The sequence below is a fragment of the Phaseolus vulgaris genome, chromosome 2, assembly GCF_051622355.1.
Source record: "Phaseolus vulgaris cultivar YP4 chromosome 2, ASM5162235v1, whole genome shotgun sequence".
Classification (NCBI taxonomy): domain Eukaryota; kingdom Viridiplantae; phylum Streptophyta; class Magnoliopsida; order Fabales; family Fabaceae; genus Phaseolus; species Phaseolus vulgaris.
In genome coordinates this window covers 43112344-43131000 of record NC_143499.1, presented here as the reverse complement: position 1 = coordinate 43131000, position 18657 = coordinate 43112344, and the positions used below count along the sequence as shown (strand labels likewise).

Sequence of the window (18657 nt, the reverse complement as noted above, 5' to 3'; positions counted from 1 at the left end):
ATTTGTTTTACTATTTAAATGAGAGATCACTAGATTTTTTTATTATTATTATTAAAAGGGGAAATGAGTTTAAAGAAATAAGTTTTTTATGTGTCTTTGAATCACCCACTTAGTACCAAGTTGTCCTTTAAAAAACCCTAAATATTTATTAATTAAAAAATAAATAGTACATGTTAACTTTTTACAACAAAAATTTTTAAAGTAATATAAAAGATAAGTTTTAGTTAGCCCATAGGAATCTTCTCTACCAAGCATGCACGCTAATCAAACTCTAATAAAAGGTATTTATTATATTAAAAATATGTTTAAATAAAATCATATTAAATTCTACTATTAACATTCCTCTAAGCATTAGTGAAAAAGTTTATATAAAAAAGACGAAAGTACTGTTAAAGCTCTTGTATGGATGAGAAAGAAAGCTGCCCAAACAATATGGCACCACTGACAATTGACAACAGTCCTTGCTAGAATCATTAAATTAAATGTTAGCGATTTTTTATACAACAATTATTCAGCATAAAACAAGTATTAGTAACATCACTTAGTTCTTCTCCATGCTTTACAAGAAGATGTAAAATTTTCATATATTGGAAGTACACTTTAAGTACACAAGTAGAAAAGTCCCATGGTCGTGCAAGTAACAAAAAACACCAGCAGACCAAGAAGACCATTGGCCACTACCTTACCACACGACGACCCTCTCTGAATTCACTGCCTAAAATTTGCAAGCCGTTTTTCAGCAAAAGGGAGGTGATATTTTGACACCCACCAAATAAAATACACTCACTTAACATCCGCAAATGTCAAAAATTCCATTGCAGAAGCAGCCAAAGACATCCAAACATAACCCTAAAAATTACAAAACATAACTGCATATATGAAACCCAGAAGCAGAGCAAAGCAAAACCAACCATTTCTCGTAGGCAACGAAAATTCACCCACTCATATAGCCGCCCAATCAATCTCCACCGAAGGGTACTTCTCCAACCCAAAACTCTCTATTTCATCCCACTCATAATTAGAATATGAGAAATCCGACAAATCCAAGAAAGTAAAACCCGATTCAGGCGAAGAAGATTCGCCAGACACAGGCCATGACAACATTGGGGTTTCGTTCATGTTTTCTACCTTAATATTGTCCAACTCGGGACAAACGTTGGATTGCGCCACGTCAGAATCCACCGGCGCCAGCTCAGCGGCAGCGTGTACCTCGGGCTTCACGTCTTCGACGGAGCAACACTTTTTTTGTTCTTGTTTTCCCATGCTTTCACAAATAGCTTGGAGCTTGGAGTCCACGGAAGAAGGTAGCGGCTTGTAATCTCCAAAGTCGCCGAATACGAACGCTCCCTGGTGTCGCAGATGAGGGAAGTTGAGGCGCGCGAACTCGCCTCGGAGCTTAAACGCTGCGTTGTCGTACGCCAGCGCCGCTTCCTCTCCGGTGTCGAATGTTCCCAGCCAGAGGCGCGTGCGGTTCTTCTGGAGTCTGATCTCGGCGACCCACTTCCCCCAATGCCGTTGCCGCACCCCACGGTACAGCTTCGCAGCTTTCGCGGCCGCGCCACCGTGTTTCATGGGGACACGTTTTGGCCCCATCTGGGCTTGATTTTGACGTTGGTTGGAATGACCCACGTGGTGTTGAATCCCGACCTGGGCCTGAATCTGGAGGATTTGATCTGAGGTGAGTTGGTTTAGTTTGATTTGGTTGGGGGAGGAATACGAAGTAGATGAAATGAGAGAAGAAGGGTGTGATTGACGTGAGGGAGATGCAGAATTAGAAGAGGCAGAGAAATAATCAGTTTTCATAAAAGGCTCAAGTGCTCTCATCAGCTCCTCACTATACGGATCTATGAAATCCGGTACGATGTTGGTGTTGTTGTACATATCTATAGCGGTTCCCATGTTTTACAACAAGCAAAGAAAATCACTTTTTTTTGTTAAAAGAAAAGTTTTGTTGAGGAAAGAGAGGAGAAGGAGAAGAAGGGTTTGAGGTTTGAGTGGCCTCACTTTGTGAGCTTGCGTTAACATGGTGAGGCAGGGCTGGTTTATATACAGAGGTTGTTCTTGTTCTTGTTCTTTCATGATTCACTTGCCGCGTCAACTTTCTTTATTCCGTGGTGGCTATCCTATTGCAAAATTCCACCTATGCAATACCTCATTACTCACTGCCACATGCCCACCTTACACGTGTCAATCATATACTGGTTTAATTTATCAGAATATTTCCAACTTACATATCAAAATTTCTTACATATCAATAATTTAAATTTAAAATGAGTTTATAGTTATATTTGTGTCCATTATTTTGGTGTTTGAGATGATGAAGATTCGAAAAGAAAGTGTGGAGATGAATTGCGGCGGCAGAGTGTTGACGAATGTTTGTTTTGTGGAGAGGGCAAGTGACTTTTGGATCCTATTCCCTTCGTGTTCGCCAAAGGTCATAGTGGACCCATCTCCATCGCTCTTTTCTAAATTTACTTATTTATCAATCAAAACAATTTTCTATTTCTATAATTTATATTCAAATCATATTTTATTCTTCAAAATAACTCTTGCACAAACTTTTCATTCGAGATTCTTTCAATTATACATCATCCTACTTGTAAAAACTGAGTAGACGATGACTGTAAAAAATAAAATATGTATTATTTATGGTCAGAACGTTGACAAATCAACAAGTGCGGGGCACCAAGCATCCCCCAACTTTTTTCATTCAAGAACCGTAATGCCTCCATTCATCTCTTGTTTTATATTATGAATAAGGAAATTATGTATCATAATAAAATTTTAATTTATATGGTTTCTTTTACAAATAAAAGCTAAAGACTCAAAATTAAAAATAATTTATATATTATTTTTTTACTTTATCAAAACGTCTTTTAAAAATAAAATTATCTCCTATATGATATATTAAAAATTTGTTCTTAAATATGTGACTTGTTGTGTATTATTTCTCAATCGTAGCATAGCAATATTAAAATTTATTTTTTAAGGTAAAGGAGAGTATAATAAATATTTTCATCTTTAGTATATTTGTATTCTAAAATAATTACACTCTCTTATCTTATTTATATTTTTCTGAGAGGCAATTAGGCTTGTCAATGCTCAAGAATTGAACTTGTGTTATAATTCAATCTTTAACTTTCTCTACCTCTTTTTTTTTATTATTTGAATTTTAAAAATATTAAAATAACTCATTCAAAAGGTAACATTTCCTAATCACAATATTCTATGAAGACAGTCTTCAAAATATTCCATACTTGTTCTTATATGATTAAACAAAAACTTGCACCTTTGGCCTAGCAATCCCCATTTTTTTTTCTTATATGATAACTAATTGTACCAGATTACAATTAAAAATAATTTTTTACTAAATATAAATTTATATGAAAAAGTTGAACAATTTTAAATTTACATTATATCATATTAAAATTATAAACTAATATCTCAATTTCATATATATATATATATATATATATTTATATATATATATATATATTTATATATATATATATATATATTTCAAGTGAGGAATAATTGTGAATTGAATATAGAAAAAAAGATGAGAGTGTGGGGCCATCTTTGACGCGCTCACACGTCGATTCATACGTGGATATCACTTTCAAGGAACGCAAAACAACTACTGCCACTTTTTTGCTTGTTTCTTTCTGTACTTTTAATTTTCCTTCTCAAATTCCAAGACTCGACCTAAAGTTAGAAATTTTGCTTATTCAAGAGGAAAAAAAATATATATTCAATTTTTGTCATATTGTATAATGATAGATAATTTAGAAGAAACGTAGAAATAAGAAGAAAAAAAACTGATTTTGCCATGCTTCATCACTCCACAAAACAATTTCATTATCACATGGATTGTGACATTTTTAGAATAAGGCAGAGAAAGCGACTTTGACATGTGTGCCACATAATAATACATCACCCAATGAAACTGTGGAGAAGTCTAATATATTGGCTGGTCCCCACTAATCTTACTCTTAATAGCATGCTTTTAAAACACAAGTATTAAAAAACTAGAATAATTGACGTGAAAAAATATATTTTAACTATTATAAGATGTCAGCACGAAAAAAAATACTATGGTTTAATAATATATTATCATATTGTTTAGTAAAATGCCTAAGTTATGATCATATAATACATGACAAGATGAAATAGCAAGGTCATGGAAAAGTCTTTAGTTGTGATAACATTTTGCAGGATGTTAATTTTTTGTGTTCAACACGACATAATAGGATTTGTAACTGTTTGTGATATAATTGAATGTTATGAGTTTGGTAACTCTATGTTTTTTTTATTAAAATCATAATTTGTTGAGAAACTATTTTTTTTTTCTCTTTCCTATAAGTCTTTAGCGGAAAAAAAATCATTAAAACATGTATTCAACTATTTCATTATAAATGAGCTGAAATGCAATAGTTGGTGATTCAATTTTGGAATCTAGTAACAGAAGAAAAATAATACAAGAGTGGTGGGTGAATGGCTTAATAATATATAAGAGTAAGCATTTACACAATTTCACATGTCAAAAAAATACTTTCATGTTGTGAGAACAAAATAAAAGCCTCCCCTTTATGAAAGTATAGAATGTGCTTTTTTATTAAATATTATTTAATAATTAATTTTGAATGAGAATATTATTAAAAAAAAATTAAGTCCAACTTAATTTTATAAAACTTGTGTATAGAGAGTGAGATTTGTCCTCACTTATATATTATTAAATGTCTTTATATTTAGTCAATGAGAAATTTCTAACTATTTCTTTCATTTGAATTCCCAACTCGTGTATAATATTTTATATTTATGGGTGATCTAATAACGACTCGATAACAAGTGACACAATAAGTCCTACAAACTTTCAATAGAATAGACTCTTAATGACTCTGATATACTATATTAAGAAGTATATTTTAATCCTAACTCAATCTTATAAAATTGACTTATAAGTTTACACTCATTTATATATTATAAAATATTCTAATATCTTATGGATTTGATATCTCTAATAAATATCTTTTTAAAAATATTATATGAATCCAATATTTTCCAGTTACAAATTCACTCGAAATTCTTAAAGTGTTGATGAAGCCTAATGATTAGAACTATAGTTATGATCTCTTGGTCGACCATTTAGAGTCCATGTTACAGTTTTGGTAAAGCACGATAAACACTGAATTGCAATTACAGTGACAAGTTTTTATATTTTTTTTATTTATAAAACAACATTTTTTTTATCTGCACAAAGCAACATAAACTATACATGTCCCACCTTAATCATATTGGGACCTTACTAATGAGTGATGATGTTAATGAATTGTCTAGTCGAAGTTGTAGATCTTAGAAATTGTCAACAATGGATTCGATTATTCTTCTAATCTATCTCCATTAAGGGCTAATATAATCAGCATTTTTGAAAATAGATAGCCAGGTCTATACTAATTATCATAAGCTCCATTATCTTCGGAGCACATTTTTTTTAAGCTTGAAGGGAGTTGAAGTAAAATGGCTCATAATCAAATGGAATTTGGTGTCAACAAAATCCTCAACAGATATTTTGTTTCACGAAATTAATTACATTACGAAGAAGAGTCATATTTCTAAAAATGTTTTAATTGAGAATGTTATTTCTCACCTTTAAAAGATTCTGAAAAATATTTATGTTTTTACAACATTTTTAAACTTATTTTAATTTAAAAAAATTCTTGTACATTTAATATATTAATATAGTCTCATATCATTTAGGAGTTTAGATGAAAAATATTTCATATACACCTTTTTCCTTAGCAATGTTATCTAAATGGATTTCAGATCGTAACATTGACGTCGTTTGTGGAGAACGAAACAAGGTTTCAAAGACAAACTCTTTTTCTTAGTTTTCAATTATAAAAAATTTTATTTCTCTTAAAGCTTAATAGTCGCTCTCATAAACAATTTATATACACTTTCTCTTTTAATTTATTTTTTTAAAAATAAAATGGTGACGAAATTTCAAAACAAACAATACCTTAAGATAAAAAAAATAAAAAATAAGAGTTAAGGTGAGAATAAAGAAATATTGTTACTTATAGATGAAATCCAACTTTTTACATAAAAATAGAAAAAGATGAAAACATCTAATGTCTGAAAAAAAAAATTCATAACTTACATTAAATTGAAGAATTACTCACATTCGGAATAATAATTTTATATAAGACTTCAAATAAATATATCCTGTCTTTTTTTATTGACACACTCCAACTTTTGTCATGCTTCAAAACCACATGGGCCATGGGCCGGGAAGGGGGGTGTTTATATTTGGGTTTCATGTATAGATCCAATAAATAATTTGGAAATAATCCCAAAAAGGACAAAGTCATCACTTCCTAAACTAATCCGAAACTAACCAACATAGGATGCATATTCTTTTTATATTTCCTTCACATTGTGCTGGTTCAATTATAAGACGTTTAGGGTTTGGATAATATTGAATAATCATTTGGATAATTTGTTCTTTATCACTTCCTAACACCCATTAAACAATACCAATTCACGTTTTAGATGACTATGAGCGAAAATATTTAAATAATGAAAAGGTTAGTGCAGGAGAATTATTAAATTATAATCACTATAAAAACTACTATATGAATTTGAACCATCTTATGCTTATTGGAAAGTTATTTATATTCTATGTGATTTTATTATAATAACTGTTTTGAATTAGTTTGTTTTCTTACTAAAAATTTATTTTAGAACAACTTCATCCAATTTTGTTAGTTGTTAAAACTTATTACATGATATTATACATATCTCAATGTCATATTTTTTTAATTATTTGAAAAATATATATTTAAACAATTTTGTATTATTATCTAACCTCAAGACATTACTCATGATACATTTATTAAAATTTATAATAATTATTTTAAAATTTGTGTAAGGACCTACAAAATAACTTTAGAGTAAAAGTGGTATAATTAAAAGAGCATCTGAATATTTTATTATTAAAGTGAAAAGTGTATATAAATAGAAAAATTAGTTATTCATGTCTCATTTTAATATAATCACAATCTCTCTATAAACTTTTATTTTTTTTTCTCTTCTACTTCTCTTTAAATTTCTGACCACCTTATTCATTAGATTAGGATAAGAGGTCACCACTAGACTTCTAATAATGAATAAAGCAAAAATGCCCGATCAAAGTGTAGATGTGTTTCCATGGGTCTTATGATTTGTCTGGGTAGATGTGTTTGCATGTGGTGATTATAGCTTCAATATTAGTCTATGTTAGTTCAAAGTTTTAGTGATATGTATAGATCATTGATCAGGACTTTGTGGTGCATGTTAAACTATCAATGTTTTCCCTTAGGAATTAGAGCTCTTTGTGAGCATGCCTACTTCTAATTAGGTAAGAGAAACTAATTTTACTTTTCAATAGATCACTAGGTTAGAATATCCGAATGTGAATGTGATGTGGTCACAAGTTTCAAATTTTCTTATAAGGTTTGTTGTTGAGTGAAATATAATGGTTTGGTTGAGATTGATTTTGAAAGTATAAAAATATTACACTTTGATAATTTGGGAATGTACATGTTGAGAGTGTTGAGAGTGATGTTGAAGAAGTTTTTGAATATGATTTAAGTTGAATTGTTTGAAGGGCAAATAGTAATGAATGTTGGTTGCTTGAATTTGAATTTGAATTAATCTTGTTTAGAAATCATGAATGTATATATATTCATTCAAATAGGAGTTCAACGAGGGTAACTCCAATTTTGAGGAAGGTGATATCATTTTGATCTTATATATTTTATAAAATACAAGTTAGAGTATTATTTTTTTGGTGAAAAACTTGAAAAGTAGTCATTTTTATAAAGTTTTCTTCTCATATTTTTTGCTCAAGCAAAATATTTTCGCTCAAGTGATAACATAATAAGAAAAATTATCTTGTTCTCGGGTCCATTTTTGCTCAAGCAATGAGATTTTTGCTTAAGCAAAAATGGATTAAACATTTTTTCTCGGGTCTATTTTCGCTCAAGCGATAGGATTCTCGCCTAAGCGAAAATAGTATTGGAACTGAACATGTTCTTGACATCATTTTTGCTTAAGCGAAGAAAGTTTCGCTCAAGCCAACCCATTTTCGCTTAAGCTAAATAATTTTTTCACTCAAGCTAAATAAAACTTCTTTTGATTTTGTTTGTTTAGTTATGGTGTAATGATTTTTGTTGGTTTTTTATTAATGTTTATTTATATATCTATAATTGAATATTTGATCTTTAATGGATGTATGATGTGTCAAATGATTGATGAATCAAGTGAAAGTGTGATCAAGACATAGTATTTTCAAGAAAGAAAATATCATGTTGATATTGTTATAAGGGTGTATTGGTTTGTGTGACTTTGTTAAAGGGACGATCTTGACTCTATTTTGGAATCATATAGATGAAGAGCATTAGGTCATGAGAGTCGAAGGAGGTTCATATTAGTGAATCTGAGGTTTGAAAGATAACTTATGAGAGCAAATCATACGAATTTACACTAATATTGTATGATGATGGATTTAGTGAATGGAATACTATGTTGTGATGGATCACCCTGTTTTTTGTTTTTTATTAAGATTTGTGATGATCATGTGTTACACAAAAATAAATTATATTAATGTTGTGGAACTCTAAATTAATCTTAACAGAGTTTCTTCTTTCCTTTCTTTTTATATTTAGTTATTTATATATAGAGAGTATTTAAGTGATGTAAATAGGGATATTACAATTTATACCAATAGTAATTTATAATTAAATAATATTATATATTTCAATTCACCAATTCACAGCCATTATTTTTTTTTGTTTACTTTTCTCCCACGAGTTAAACTTTTTTTTAGATAGAGCTTACATTTATATTTCTAAGCAACTATAACTTTAGCTTTATGTAATGCACAAAATGAATATTGTTTTATCATGACAAATAATTTTTAAATATTTGAATCATATTATAGTCAAGGTTAGTAATAAGTATATTTTTTAAATATATATATATATATATATATTGGATTTATGATTAAAAAATTATAATATGATATAATAATTCTTTTGAAAATGTTAACATTCATTTTTAAAAAATAAAATAATGAATTGAAAAATTTATAAAAGGTTGACAGAACTGATTATGTGGATAAACTTAAAAGGATATAGGTTATCGAGGTAAAAGAATGAACCAATTATTAATTATATTAACTTTAAAAATTAGAGTTAAGAAATATTTTAAAAAGGAAGTGCGCGTCGAATGATGTTAAGTTAAATAAACTACTAAAATGATAGATGAGAGGATTCAGACTTCCAATATAAAAGTAGATACATATTAAAATTATGTTTAGTAGAAAAAGTGAATTTTTGCCGTTCACATCCAGCACCAATTTTTCTCACACTACACATACGAGCTGCTTTCCAATAGAAGCTTATTACTTTAGTCTTTTTCTCAATTGCTATATCAATAACAAAAAACCTGGGAAGGATAAAAACAAATTTTAATTAATGAGAAAATTAACAATTTATAATTTAATATAATAATAACAATAACTTTTATTATTATTTAGAATGCACATTCAGTGACAAATCTAAGACCTTCAGTTAATGGAATTGGTTTATGTACAAAATTAATTCTGATTATAATCTATTATAACAATGATAAATTAAAAATATAATCACTGATACCTATAATTAATGTAATCTGATTTTTTTCAACAATCTTAAACACTCTAAATCTGTGAAAAGATAATTTTACTTATCCACCATTGTAGAGATCCTAAAATTGTTGTCAAACAGTCACCCAAACCAATCTTGGGATTAAAAAAATCAATCAACCGAATAACTTTGAACAGAAAGCATAGCATCTTTCAGTCCTCTCAGGGACATCCCAAAAAAATGCGGAATAGTTATCCTCCAAAGTAGGTTGATTCAAATCATACTGGAATCGGTAGACACAGCTGATGTGACAAATGTACATGTAGACTTGCAAGTATTACAGCCACCGAATTCACAAAAATATACAGGTAATAAAGCAACAGATGACCATCTGCATATTGATTGAAATTTGAAGCCAAGATACTTATGTGCCAAGCAATCTTACAATGAAGAAACGGATTGGAACACTACTGATTTTCACGATGGCTGTTGTCATTCGACTGAAGATCAGTCTTGCAGTGTTCTCTCAAATCTTTTAGTGATTCAAAGCTTGATTCCTGAAAGCAAAATCAAATCTTTCAAAGCATTGGGTGAGAAAATGAAAACAATAGATTGCGTTATAGGTTAGACAAGTTAACAAACTAGAGAGTATATGAATACTCGAGGGAGTTCCGTGGACTCAACTCACGGACCCAACTAGTAGACTCTATGTCATGAAGAAAAAAATAAGTATATATCATATCAATTCAACACCATAATCAATCAATAAATTAAAAATAGTAAGCAATTATTTCATAATTCTAAAATAACGAAGTTCAGTAGTGAATGACTACTACATAAGTTCAAATCTACAAAATCTATAACAAATATATAAAATCATACAATTACAAAACATAAGTAAAAATTACAGCAACAGTCTTTATTGCGGGATCTTAAAATGAAAACATAAAACAAAAAGGGATCAAAACAACAACCAACTGTTTATTGAGCGAACTCCATCAGAAGGACAACGAAAATAGAGGGAGGATCGAGAACGAAAAACAAAGTACAATGAAGGGATCGAAATCTCCCAACAAAGGAGAACGAAAATAAAGGAAAGGGAGAACGAAGAGGTGACCAGTTCAAAGAGCAAATCCCGTTGAAGCCCCCAAAGGAAAAACGTGACGCAACTGTGGAAAGAAGGTGAAACATGATGCACTGTAGTGGTCAAATCCCATCAAGGCAGTGGCGATGTTCAAAAATACTATGCGGTGTGATGTGGTGCTCCTTTGCAAAATGCAAACTCTATCATGATTCACTGCTTCTCTAAAAGCGCAAACCCTAGTGCGTTCAAAAAGTAGGAAGTGCCAAACGAGGGCCAAAAACAAAACCTCCCTCAAACTCACTAACTCGCACTCAAACTTACAAGTCTAGTTGAGTTTATAGACTTAGCATGATTCTATTCCGAGTCTCCTGGAAAATCAGTTTACATTCAAGTGAACTGGTAGACACTGAGTGAACTCGTAAACTAGTATGAATTTACAAGTTGACACTAGACCTTAAACCCTAAAACATTAAGAAATGACTTTAAGAGAGGTTGCCCATAAAGGAAACTGAGAATGTGAAAATCGATAAATTGGAATTAAAAATGAGAGGGATAAAACGGTGTGCGAGACAATGTTCTATTAAAAAAACTTAATAGCAACTAACAATTAAGAAATTAACCAATCAAGCTAACTAGCAAACTAAACCTCTCACTCCCCTCCATTCAAAACAAGTTAACATTTAGAGTAGTTTACACACTCCATAAAAGAAAATAGATAGTGCAACAAAGCACAGAAAATTCAATTGAGAAACTTGTACCGCAACGGAAGCAACAATTCCAGAAGGATTGAAATAATAAACCAGGCAAGTCATAGCATTGAAACTTACAAGCTGGCTACTTTCTTGGGCATACATATCCTGCATTTGAAGAAAGAGCGACTTCCACTGATGCACAAGGGACAATTCTAACTCTAATGACTCCTCGCTTTGGTGCTGGCCATGCGCGACTGTATCCTCTAATCCAGAAAATTTCTGAATGATCATTTTTGCTTCTTTCTGACTCTTCTTTATAGCTAGCGAAAAGGATGAGCATTTAAAACCTCGATGCTAAATGGCAGAAGAAATAATACAATGACACTTGAATGTAACAGAACAAAATTCCTTAATGGTTAGTAGAACTTACCACTTAATCTACCCTTGGCATCCTGGTAATGGAGATCCGACCAGATATAAGCAGCTAGTGATCAACATAAGCAACACCCGTTATTACATACTAAATAAATAACTGTCAAAAATAGGAAAAAATTTGATATAATTCCTTAAGTACTTTCGGTGGTGCTCTTCAATAAAAATTAGAGTTTACCTCAGTAATATATTTAAACCTTTAATGCAAATCTTTATTAAGTGATATGAAGCTCTAATTTTAATTGGGAAATGTAGCAAATGTATCTCATTCATGACAAAAAAAATGCAACAATTAGATGCATACAGAGAAACTGTAATCACCTTTAGAGCATAAAGAACAACTGCAAGATTTAAGGTCCACATCATCAGTGACAGAATTTGATGCTCCATCGCCCTTATGCCCCGAGCACGGTTTCAACCACGGAAAATTAGAATCATCAGAGGCAGAGACTGATGGCATTTGCAGGGTCCCACACCTGGGTGATCCCGAATTCTCGACAACACAAATATCCTTGTCCCCACTTTCAACAGCACGATCAGTTGGTGCAATTCCTTCACCCTTCTCCCCAAATTCAAAATCCTCTAAACCCAACGGACTCTCCTCCTTCAATCCCTCACTGGGCAAGCCCGGTCTCTGAAACGAACTTGAAGTATCATCGCAAAACGGCAACAAAATAGGCTGGTTTTCTTTTGGTTGCAACAAAACCTCGTTGTTAAGGTGAGTCTGTGCTCCTAGTTGCATTTGGATTTTGTTTTTGGCTAAACCTTCTACCCCTACTCGCATTTGCTTTGTGAACTGTGATTCCCCACCGTCGCCAGAAACTAAAGAAAACGGCCTTTTCCCCGGACAATTGGTGACATCCGCCAGACGGGGACGGATTTTGAAAAACCCATCACTGGAATCATGGTGGCTTCCCATGAAATTTTGATAATGGAGATCTTAAAGGGAATCAGTGAATTTGTCTCTTTGAAACCCTAACAACTAAAATACATAAAGAAAAGGAAAAGAAATCGGTTAAGATAAATTGACCTTGTGAAATGCAGAGGACCGGGAAGCCAATTTGAATGTTGTTGGGATTAGGGTTAGAGAGAAGAAGGTTAGTAACACTCACTTGTTCCCTCTTTCGAATTAGCGCCAGAACAAAGTGAGTAACCCAAAATGCAAAGATTCTGGGGCGGGTAAAAGCGGGTTTTCAACTTTGAATTGAAGCTTTTCGAAATAAATGTCGCGGGTTATCTATGGGTCCAATCAACGACCCAATGGGCCTAACCTTTATCTATTCATCATGTAACCACGTCACCCTTATATTCAAATTTAGTCATATTTATTTAACATAAACTCCTCCTGAAACTCAAATTCTCATTTCAAAGTAAAAAATTTCGTCCTAAAAAAAATAAACAGAAGAAAATAAATTAAATCCATACACATGAAAAAGAACTTTGATTTTGAAATAAAGAAAAACAAAACCCTAAAGTAAATGAGAAAAAATTGGAGAGAGAACAATGATGGAGAGAAGATGTAAAAAATAACTCTAATTTAGAATTAGACGGAGACAACTCCTCTCTGAATCAAATTAAAAATGGTTCATACATCAAATTGAAAATTCAACTATGCCAAAAATAATGATAAAATAATCAAATAATTATTCTGATAGTTTTAAAATTTTAAAAATAAAATAATAAAATAAAATATATTAAATGAATAAAATAGAAAAATAAGTTATGTACACTAAAATTTTAATTACTAGATAATTTGAAGAAAAATTCTTTTATATATAAGTATAAATAATATTATTTATAACTATTAATAAAGAAAGATTCTCTTTTATAATTACTTTGTAATGATTTATTATAACTAATATCAATTTTACAGAGATTTGTACAGAAGCATTTATAACAGGGACTCTGTTTACTCTTTTACATATCTTTAAAACTAAGTAATAAAAGTGAAAACAATATTTAATTTTGTAATTATTTGTGAATACTAAGAAATAAAAATATAAACTGCTAAATGTAAGATGTCACTGAACCCTATTTGATATATATAATCTAACAAACGCCACTTTTCATTTATGTTCAATTGCCAGTAAAGTGAGTTCAAGTCTTTAACCAACAACCCTTGCTTCCTTAGTTAGATTGTTTTCCATTCCCAACTTAAACTACTTTGGATTGTGAGTCCTTTTTTTTAACTTGGAATTTTACTCAAACATGCTACCACCACAGGTACACATTTCTAAATTGCTTACCTTTTTGTGCTTTTAAAAGGTTCAAATGTGCAGGGCCTCCAAACTGTTGCCACCTTTGATGTAATCACTGATGAATTTATCATTGACACACCAAATGATTGTGCCATCAAATGGTGGATTGGCAATGCTGCAGTGCATGGAAAGTTTGCCACTGTTTTCGCTAGGTTGAAATTACCCACTTATGACACCCAAGGAGTTACTGACATGGGTGTTCATGCTTTCATAGTTCCAATAAGGGATATGAAGACCCATCAACCACTCCCTGGAATTGAGATACATGATTGTGGCCACAAAGTTGGCGTCAATGGTGTGGATAATGGAGGATTGAGATTCCGCTCGGTAAGAATTCCTCGAGACAATCTTCTAAACCGTTTTGGAGATGTCTCCCGTGATGGAAAATACACAAGTAGTCTTCCTACAGTAAATAAGCGATTTGGTGCAACTCTAGGTGAACTTGTTGGTGGTAGGGTAGGTCTTGCATATTCTTCAGTAGGTGTCCTGAAGGTTGCGGCCACAATTGCCATCAGATATTCTCTACTTCGTCGGCAATTTGGACCTCCAAACCAACCTGAAGTTAGTATTCTTGATTTCCAGTCTCAACAGCACAAGCTTATGCCAATGCTTGTATGCTTTTTATTTTGCAACAACAACTTTGGTAGAGAAATACTCTCAAATGAAAAAAACTCATGATGAAGAATTAGTTGCAGATGTCCATGCTCTATCAGCCGGTCTAAAGGCTTATATAACATCCTATACTGCAAAGTCACTCAGCATCTGTAGGGAAGCCTGTGGAGGTCATGGTTATGCCGCTGTAAACCGGTTTGGTATTTTGAGGAACGATCATGACATTTTTCAGACATTCGAAGGAGACAACACAGTTCTGCTTCAACAGGTTTTTTTGTCAAAGCCTAACTCTGTCTCTTTTAATATTTAATACCCCCTTACCTTTATAATCAGGTTTATTGGTATGTTTAATCAGATAACCACCATAAGATAGGAAATGATGGCCTTAAAATTCATTCATTTAAATCTGGGACTATGTTTGTTGCTTCCCTTATAAAAAAGTTATTTGCACTCTTCTGCACCTCAGTGCTGTAGGGAATTGTGAACAAAGCTGCATTGAGGTTTTTCTTAAATACCAGAACAAAAATAAAGGCAAGTTGCAGCTGGTTGGGCCTTATTTTCGCTCAGATAATAATAACCAGCCTACACGGGCGAAGTCAGGACTTAGATTAGGGTGACCAACTTAAAATATCATAACTTAAAAAGAAACAATTAAATTTTGAAATTCATTATATATGAAAAAAATTAATATAATTTCAATTTACACACTAAATATATAGTTATATTGAGTATATGAGATAGTAACTAACAAGTGTGAGTAGTACATGAGTGCAACACCCAATGGCTAATGGAAAGAAAATACCAGAAAGTAGAAGTAATAGCAACAATCTCAAAACAAAATACAAACATGGCATCCCTTATTTTAAAAAAAGAGATTAAATGTATAAAATACAGACCAGACCATCAATAAACCACTTATCTTTCAATGTCAATAAGAAGGATCCATATTATTTTTTGTACATGTATAGTAATTGAATTTCAAAACGTAGTGGTGGTTGTGGTTCCCTTCGGCCATCCCACTCGCTCTGCCCCTTAGTCTACATTTATAACTAGTTTGTTGGTATGTTTTAATCAGATATCCAATTAGGAAAGAAGGGCCTTAGAACTCAGTCATTTAAATCAGTATCTGTGTTTGGTGCCTCCCTTATAACAAATGTATTTACTGTCTTCTACAATATAGGTGTTAGATTTAGCAAAATGAGAGTGCAGTTGTGGTGGGTGGAACCTATTGTGTTGTCATAATGGTATGTGATGTGTTCTTTGAATTTCAATTTTAGAAAGAAGAGTATGCGTGTTAACTTTCGCATTTGGTTGTTTTTGCATATATTAGATATTGGGCCAGCGTCATGCTTCCTGAGATCTTGATTGACAGTTTGATCCTTAACTATCAGGATAGAGGTGTCGTGAATGGCTAACTATAATAGAATGGTTCATTCTAGATCTCCGACCTGTGTAATAGTTGCTAGTTGCAAAGGATTCTAAGGTATTGACTCTGGATCGAATCAATAACATATCCCAAGTAGAGTGCTTAGCTCTCGAGCCTCAAGTGCTGCCAAGCATGACAAGGCTACAATTGATGGATGGGGTCAGTATCCAATCCTGGGAAAGGTACACAGTTCTCTAGTCTCAAGTGTGAAACACAATGAGAGTACAAGCAATGGATGGGATCCCGGGGAGGGTACAAGTTCATACTTAAAACCGCGAGGAATTATGGAAAAGCTTAACCTTTGTCTGATGGCAACTGTAGCTTTACATCTCTAAGGCCATGCACTATGCATTTTATTTGGTTTTGCTGTTCTTGTATTGGAAGCACGTTAACTGATATGTTTGTAGTTTTCCTTTACAAATAAAGGTTGCAGCTGATCTTTTGAAACAATACAAGGGAAAGTTCACAGGAGGAACTTTGGCTGTGACATGGAACTACTTGAGAGAATCCATGAATACTTTTATGTCACAGCCAAATCCGGTTACTGCTCGGTGGGAAGGCAAAGATCATTTACGAGATTCTAAATTTCAATTGGATGCCTTCAGAGTGAGTATTATCTTCATTCCTTGACTAATGACTAAACATTGTTCATGCTGACACAAGTAAATCAACATTTATATTGACTTTTACTCTGCAGTATCGAACATCTAGATTACTTCAAAGTGTTGCTGTACGACTTCGCAAGCATTCTAAAACCCTTGGGGTCTTTGGTGCATGGAATAGATGTTTAAATCACCTTTTGACACTTGCAAAGTCACATATTGAATCAGTCATCCTTGCTAAATTCATTGAACCCGTGCAAAAGTGCTTTCGTTGTTCCTTGTACTTGTGTATTATCTAATTTTAACTTGACCTATATATGTGGCAGCTGTTCCGAACCAAGTTCGCAAGCTGCTCTGAAGCTCGTGTGTGATCTTTATGCTCTAGATCCAATATGGAATGACATTGGAACCTATCGAAATGTTGACTATGTGGCTCCTAACAAAGCTAAGATATAGAAAATTCTCCTTGAAATAAAATTTTCCCTCTCTCTCAACAAAACTTAAATCAATAATGAGCGTGTGTTGGCTTTGTTAAAAAGTTTTGGTCTTTGGCAATCACTTTTAAACCTTGAGAAGATAACAGTAGTGCAGTTTGTCTGAGGATGGATATGCAAGGACCTTGCCTTTTTTTACGCTGTAATCTTATTAATGGATATTGAAGTTTTTTGATTTCACAGGCTATCCACAAACTTGCGGAGTATCTTAGTTTTCAAGTGAGGAATGTTGCAAGGGAACTTGTGGATGCATTTGATCTTCCGGATCATGTTACACGGCCCCTATTGTCATGCGCTCAGGAGCTTACTCTCAGTACACACAATATGCGGGATTTTAATAACGAAGGGCGCAAAGAAGATTCATATTTTCTTTTGGGAATTACACTATAATTCTTTTGGCCCAGTGTTAAAATTGTGGCATACCAGTGGTTGCTCCTCACCAAGATCGCCATACTCTGCACAGCCATAAATGAAGCGTCATGCAATGAAGTTTCAGTTGAAGATTAGATTATCCGTGGAATTGAAACGGATATTTATAAAGGTTTAGTTGGTCTTGTGGCAACATTTTATGTGTAAAAACATATTAATTTATAAATAATAAATAAACCTTGACGCCAAAGTAATATTTAAAAACTTTATTTATATACAAATTTAATAAATACCTATTAATCATAGTCTCAATTTTATAAGAACAGAATTGAATATTTACTTTAAATTCAGTACTTTCAACTAATCCTGTTTTGTTTCTAACTTTCCACTGTAGCGAGAACAAATTTGTAAAGATTGCATGTGTTTGTATCAATTCATTTCAACAGAATGTCCAAATGGGACTTATGTTACAGTTTTTGCCGGCTTGAAATGTGTCGGAATCCAGACGAATTCCTGGTGGTTTCCTTCCAAGTCTTAGCGGTCAACCTTCAAAAAAAACGTGAGGAGTTCTTTCAGTGATGACATGCCGATGTTCAATTTAGTTAGAACACCAAAATCTTAAGTGCATCAGTGAAATTAGTGTCAGAATGTGAGTTGAGGAAATTCCTGTGATTGATTGTCTTTTTATAAGCCTTTATGCGCTTGACCCTTTGATATTGATTTTTCAAGCTTTAATGAGACATATTGTAGGATCGTGTCATAAAATCAGAACATTCACGCAATATAATTAAGAATATCGTGTAAGTAAATCAAGAATATCGTGTAACTAAATCAGAACATTTACGCAATATAATATAATTAGGAATATTGTGTAATTAAGAATATTGTGTAAGTAAATCAGAACATGAGATAATTATTGACATTGTATACTGCCAAATCACGTATTCTCTAGCTAGGGGTTTCGATGGCTGGTTCTTCCTGCACCTCCATATCTTCTTCTCTTACCTCCATAGATTTTCG

General features: G+C 32.4%; 2 protein-coding genes and 1 pseudogene across 6 annotated transcripts; 1 reads left to right on the top strand and 2 right to left on the bottom strand.

The window, feature by feature from the left end:
• Positions 1–558: 558 nt before the first annotated feature.
• Positions 559–2119, bottom strand: LOC137812308 (ethylene-responsive transcription factor ERF060). The gene has a single exon (XM_068614239.2). The coding sequence runs from the start codon at positions 1897–1899 to the stop codon at positions 943–945; it is 957 nt and encodes a 318-aa protein (XP_068470340.1). The 5' UTR covers positions 1900–2119; the 3' UTR covers positions 559–942.
• Positions 2120–9749: 7630 nt separating this feature from the next.
• Positions 9750–13128, bottom strand: LOC137812305 (uncharacterized). Of its 4 annotated transcripts, none has more exons than XM_068614237.2 (5): positions 12989–13128; positions 12198–12858; positions 11875–11928; positions 11580–11764; positions 9750–10243 (listed from the first exon to the last, which is right to left on the bottom strand). In XM_068614237.2, exons 2-5 carry the CDS (start codon positions 12793–12795, stop codon positions 10238–10240), a joined length of 843 nt encoding a protein of 280 aa, XP_068470338.1. In that variant the 5' UTR covers positions 12796–12858; positions 12989–13128; the 3' UTR covers positions 9750–10237. The 4 variants fall into 4 exon arrangements, with proteins under 4 accessions (XP_068470338.1, XP_068470336.1, XP_068470335.1 ...); XM_068614235.2 differs by having other exon boundaries at positions 9750–10225; XM_068614234.1 differs by having other exon boundaries at positions 9750–10225; positions 12198–13117.
• Positions 13129–14113: 985 nt separating this feature from the next.
• Positions 14114–17868, top strand: LOC137809511 (acyl-coenzyme A oxidase 2, peroxisomal-like; annotated as a pseudogene). The gene is made up of 5 exons (XR_016518303.1): positions 14114–15014; positions 16599–16778; positions 16870–17036; positions 17101–17222; positions 17450–17868. The product of XR_016518303.1 is annotated as an acyl-coenzyme A oxidase 2, peroxisomal-like (transcript).
• The last annotated feature ends 789 nt before the right edge of the window (positions 17869–18657 follow it).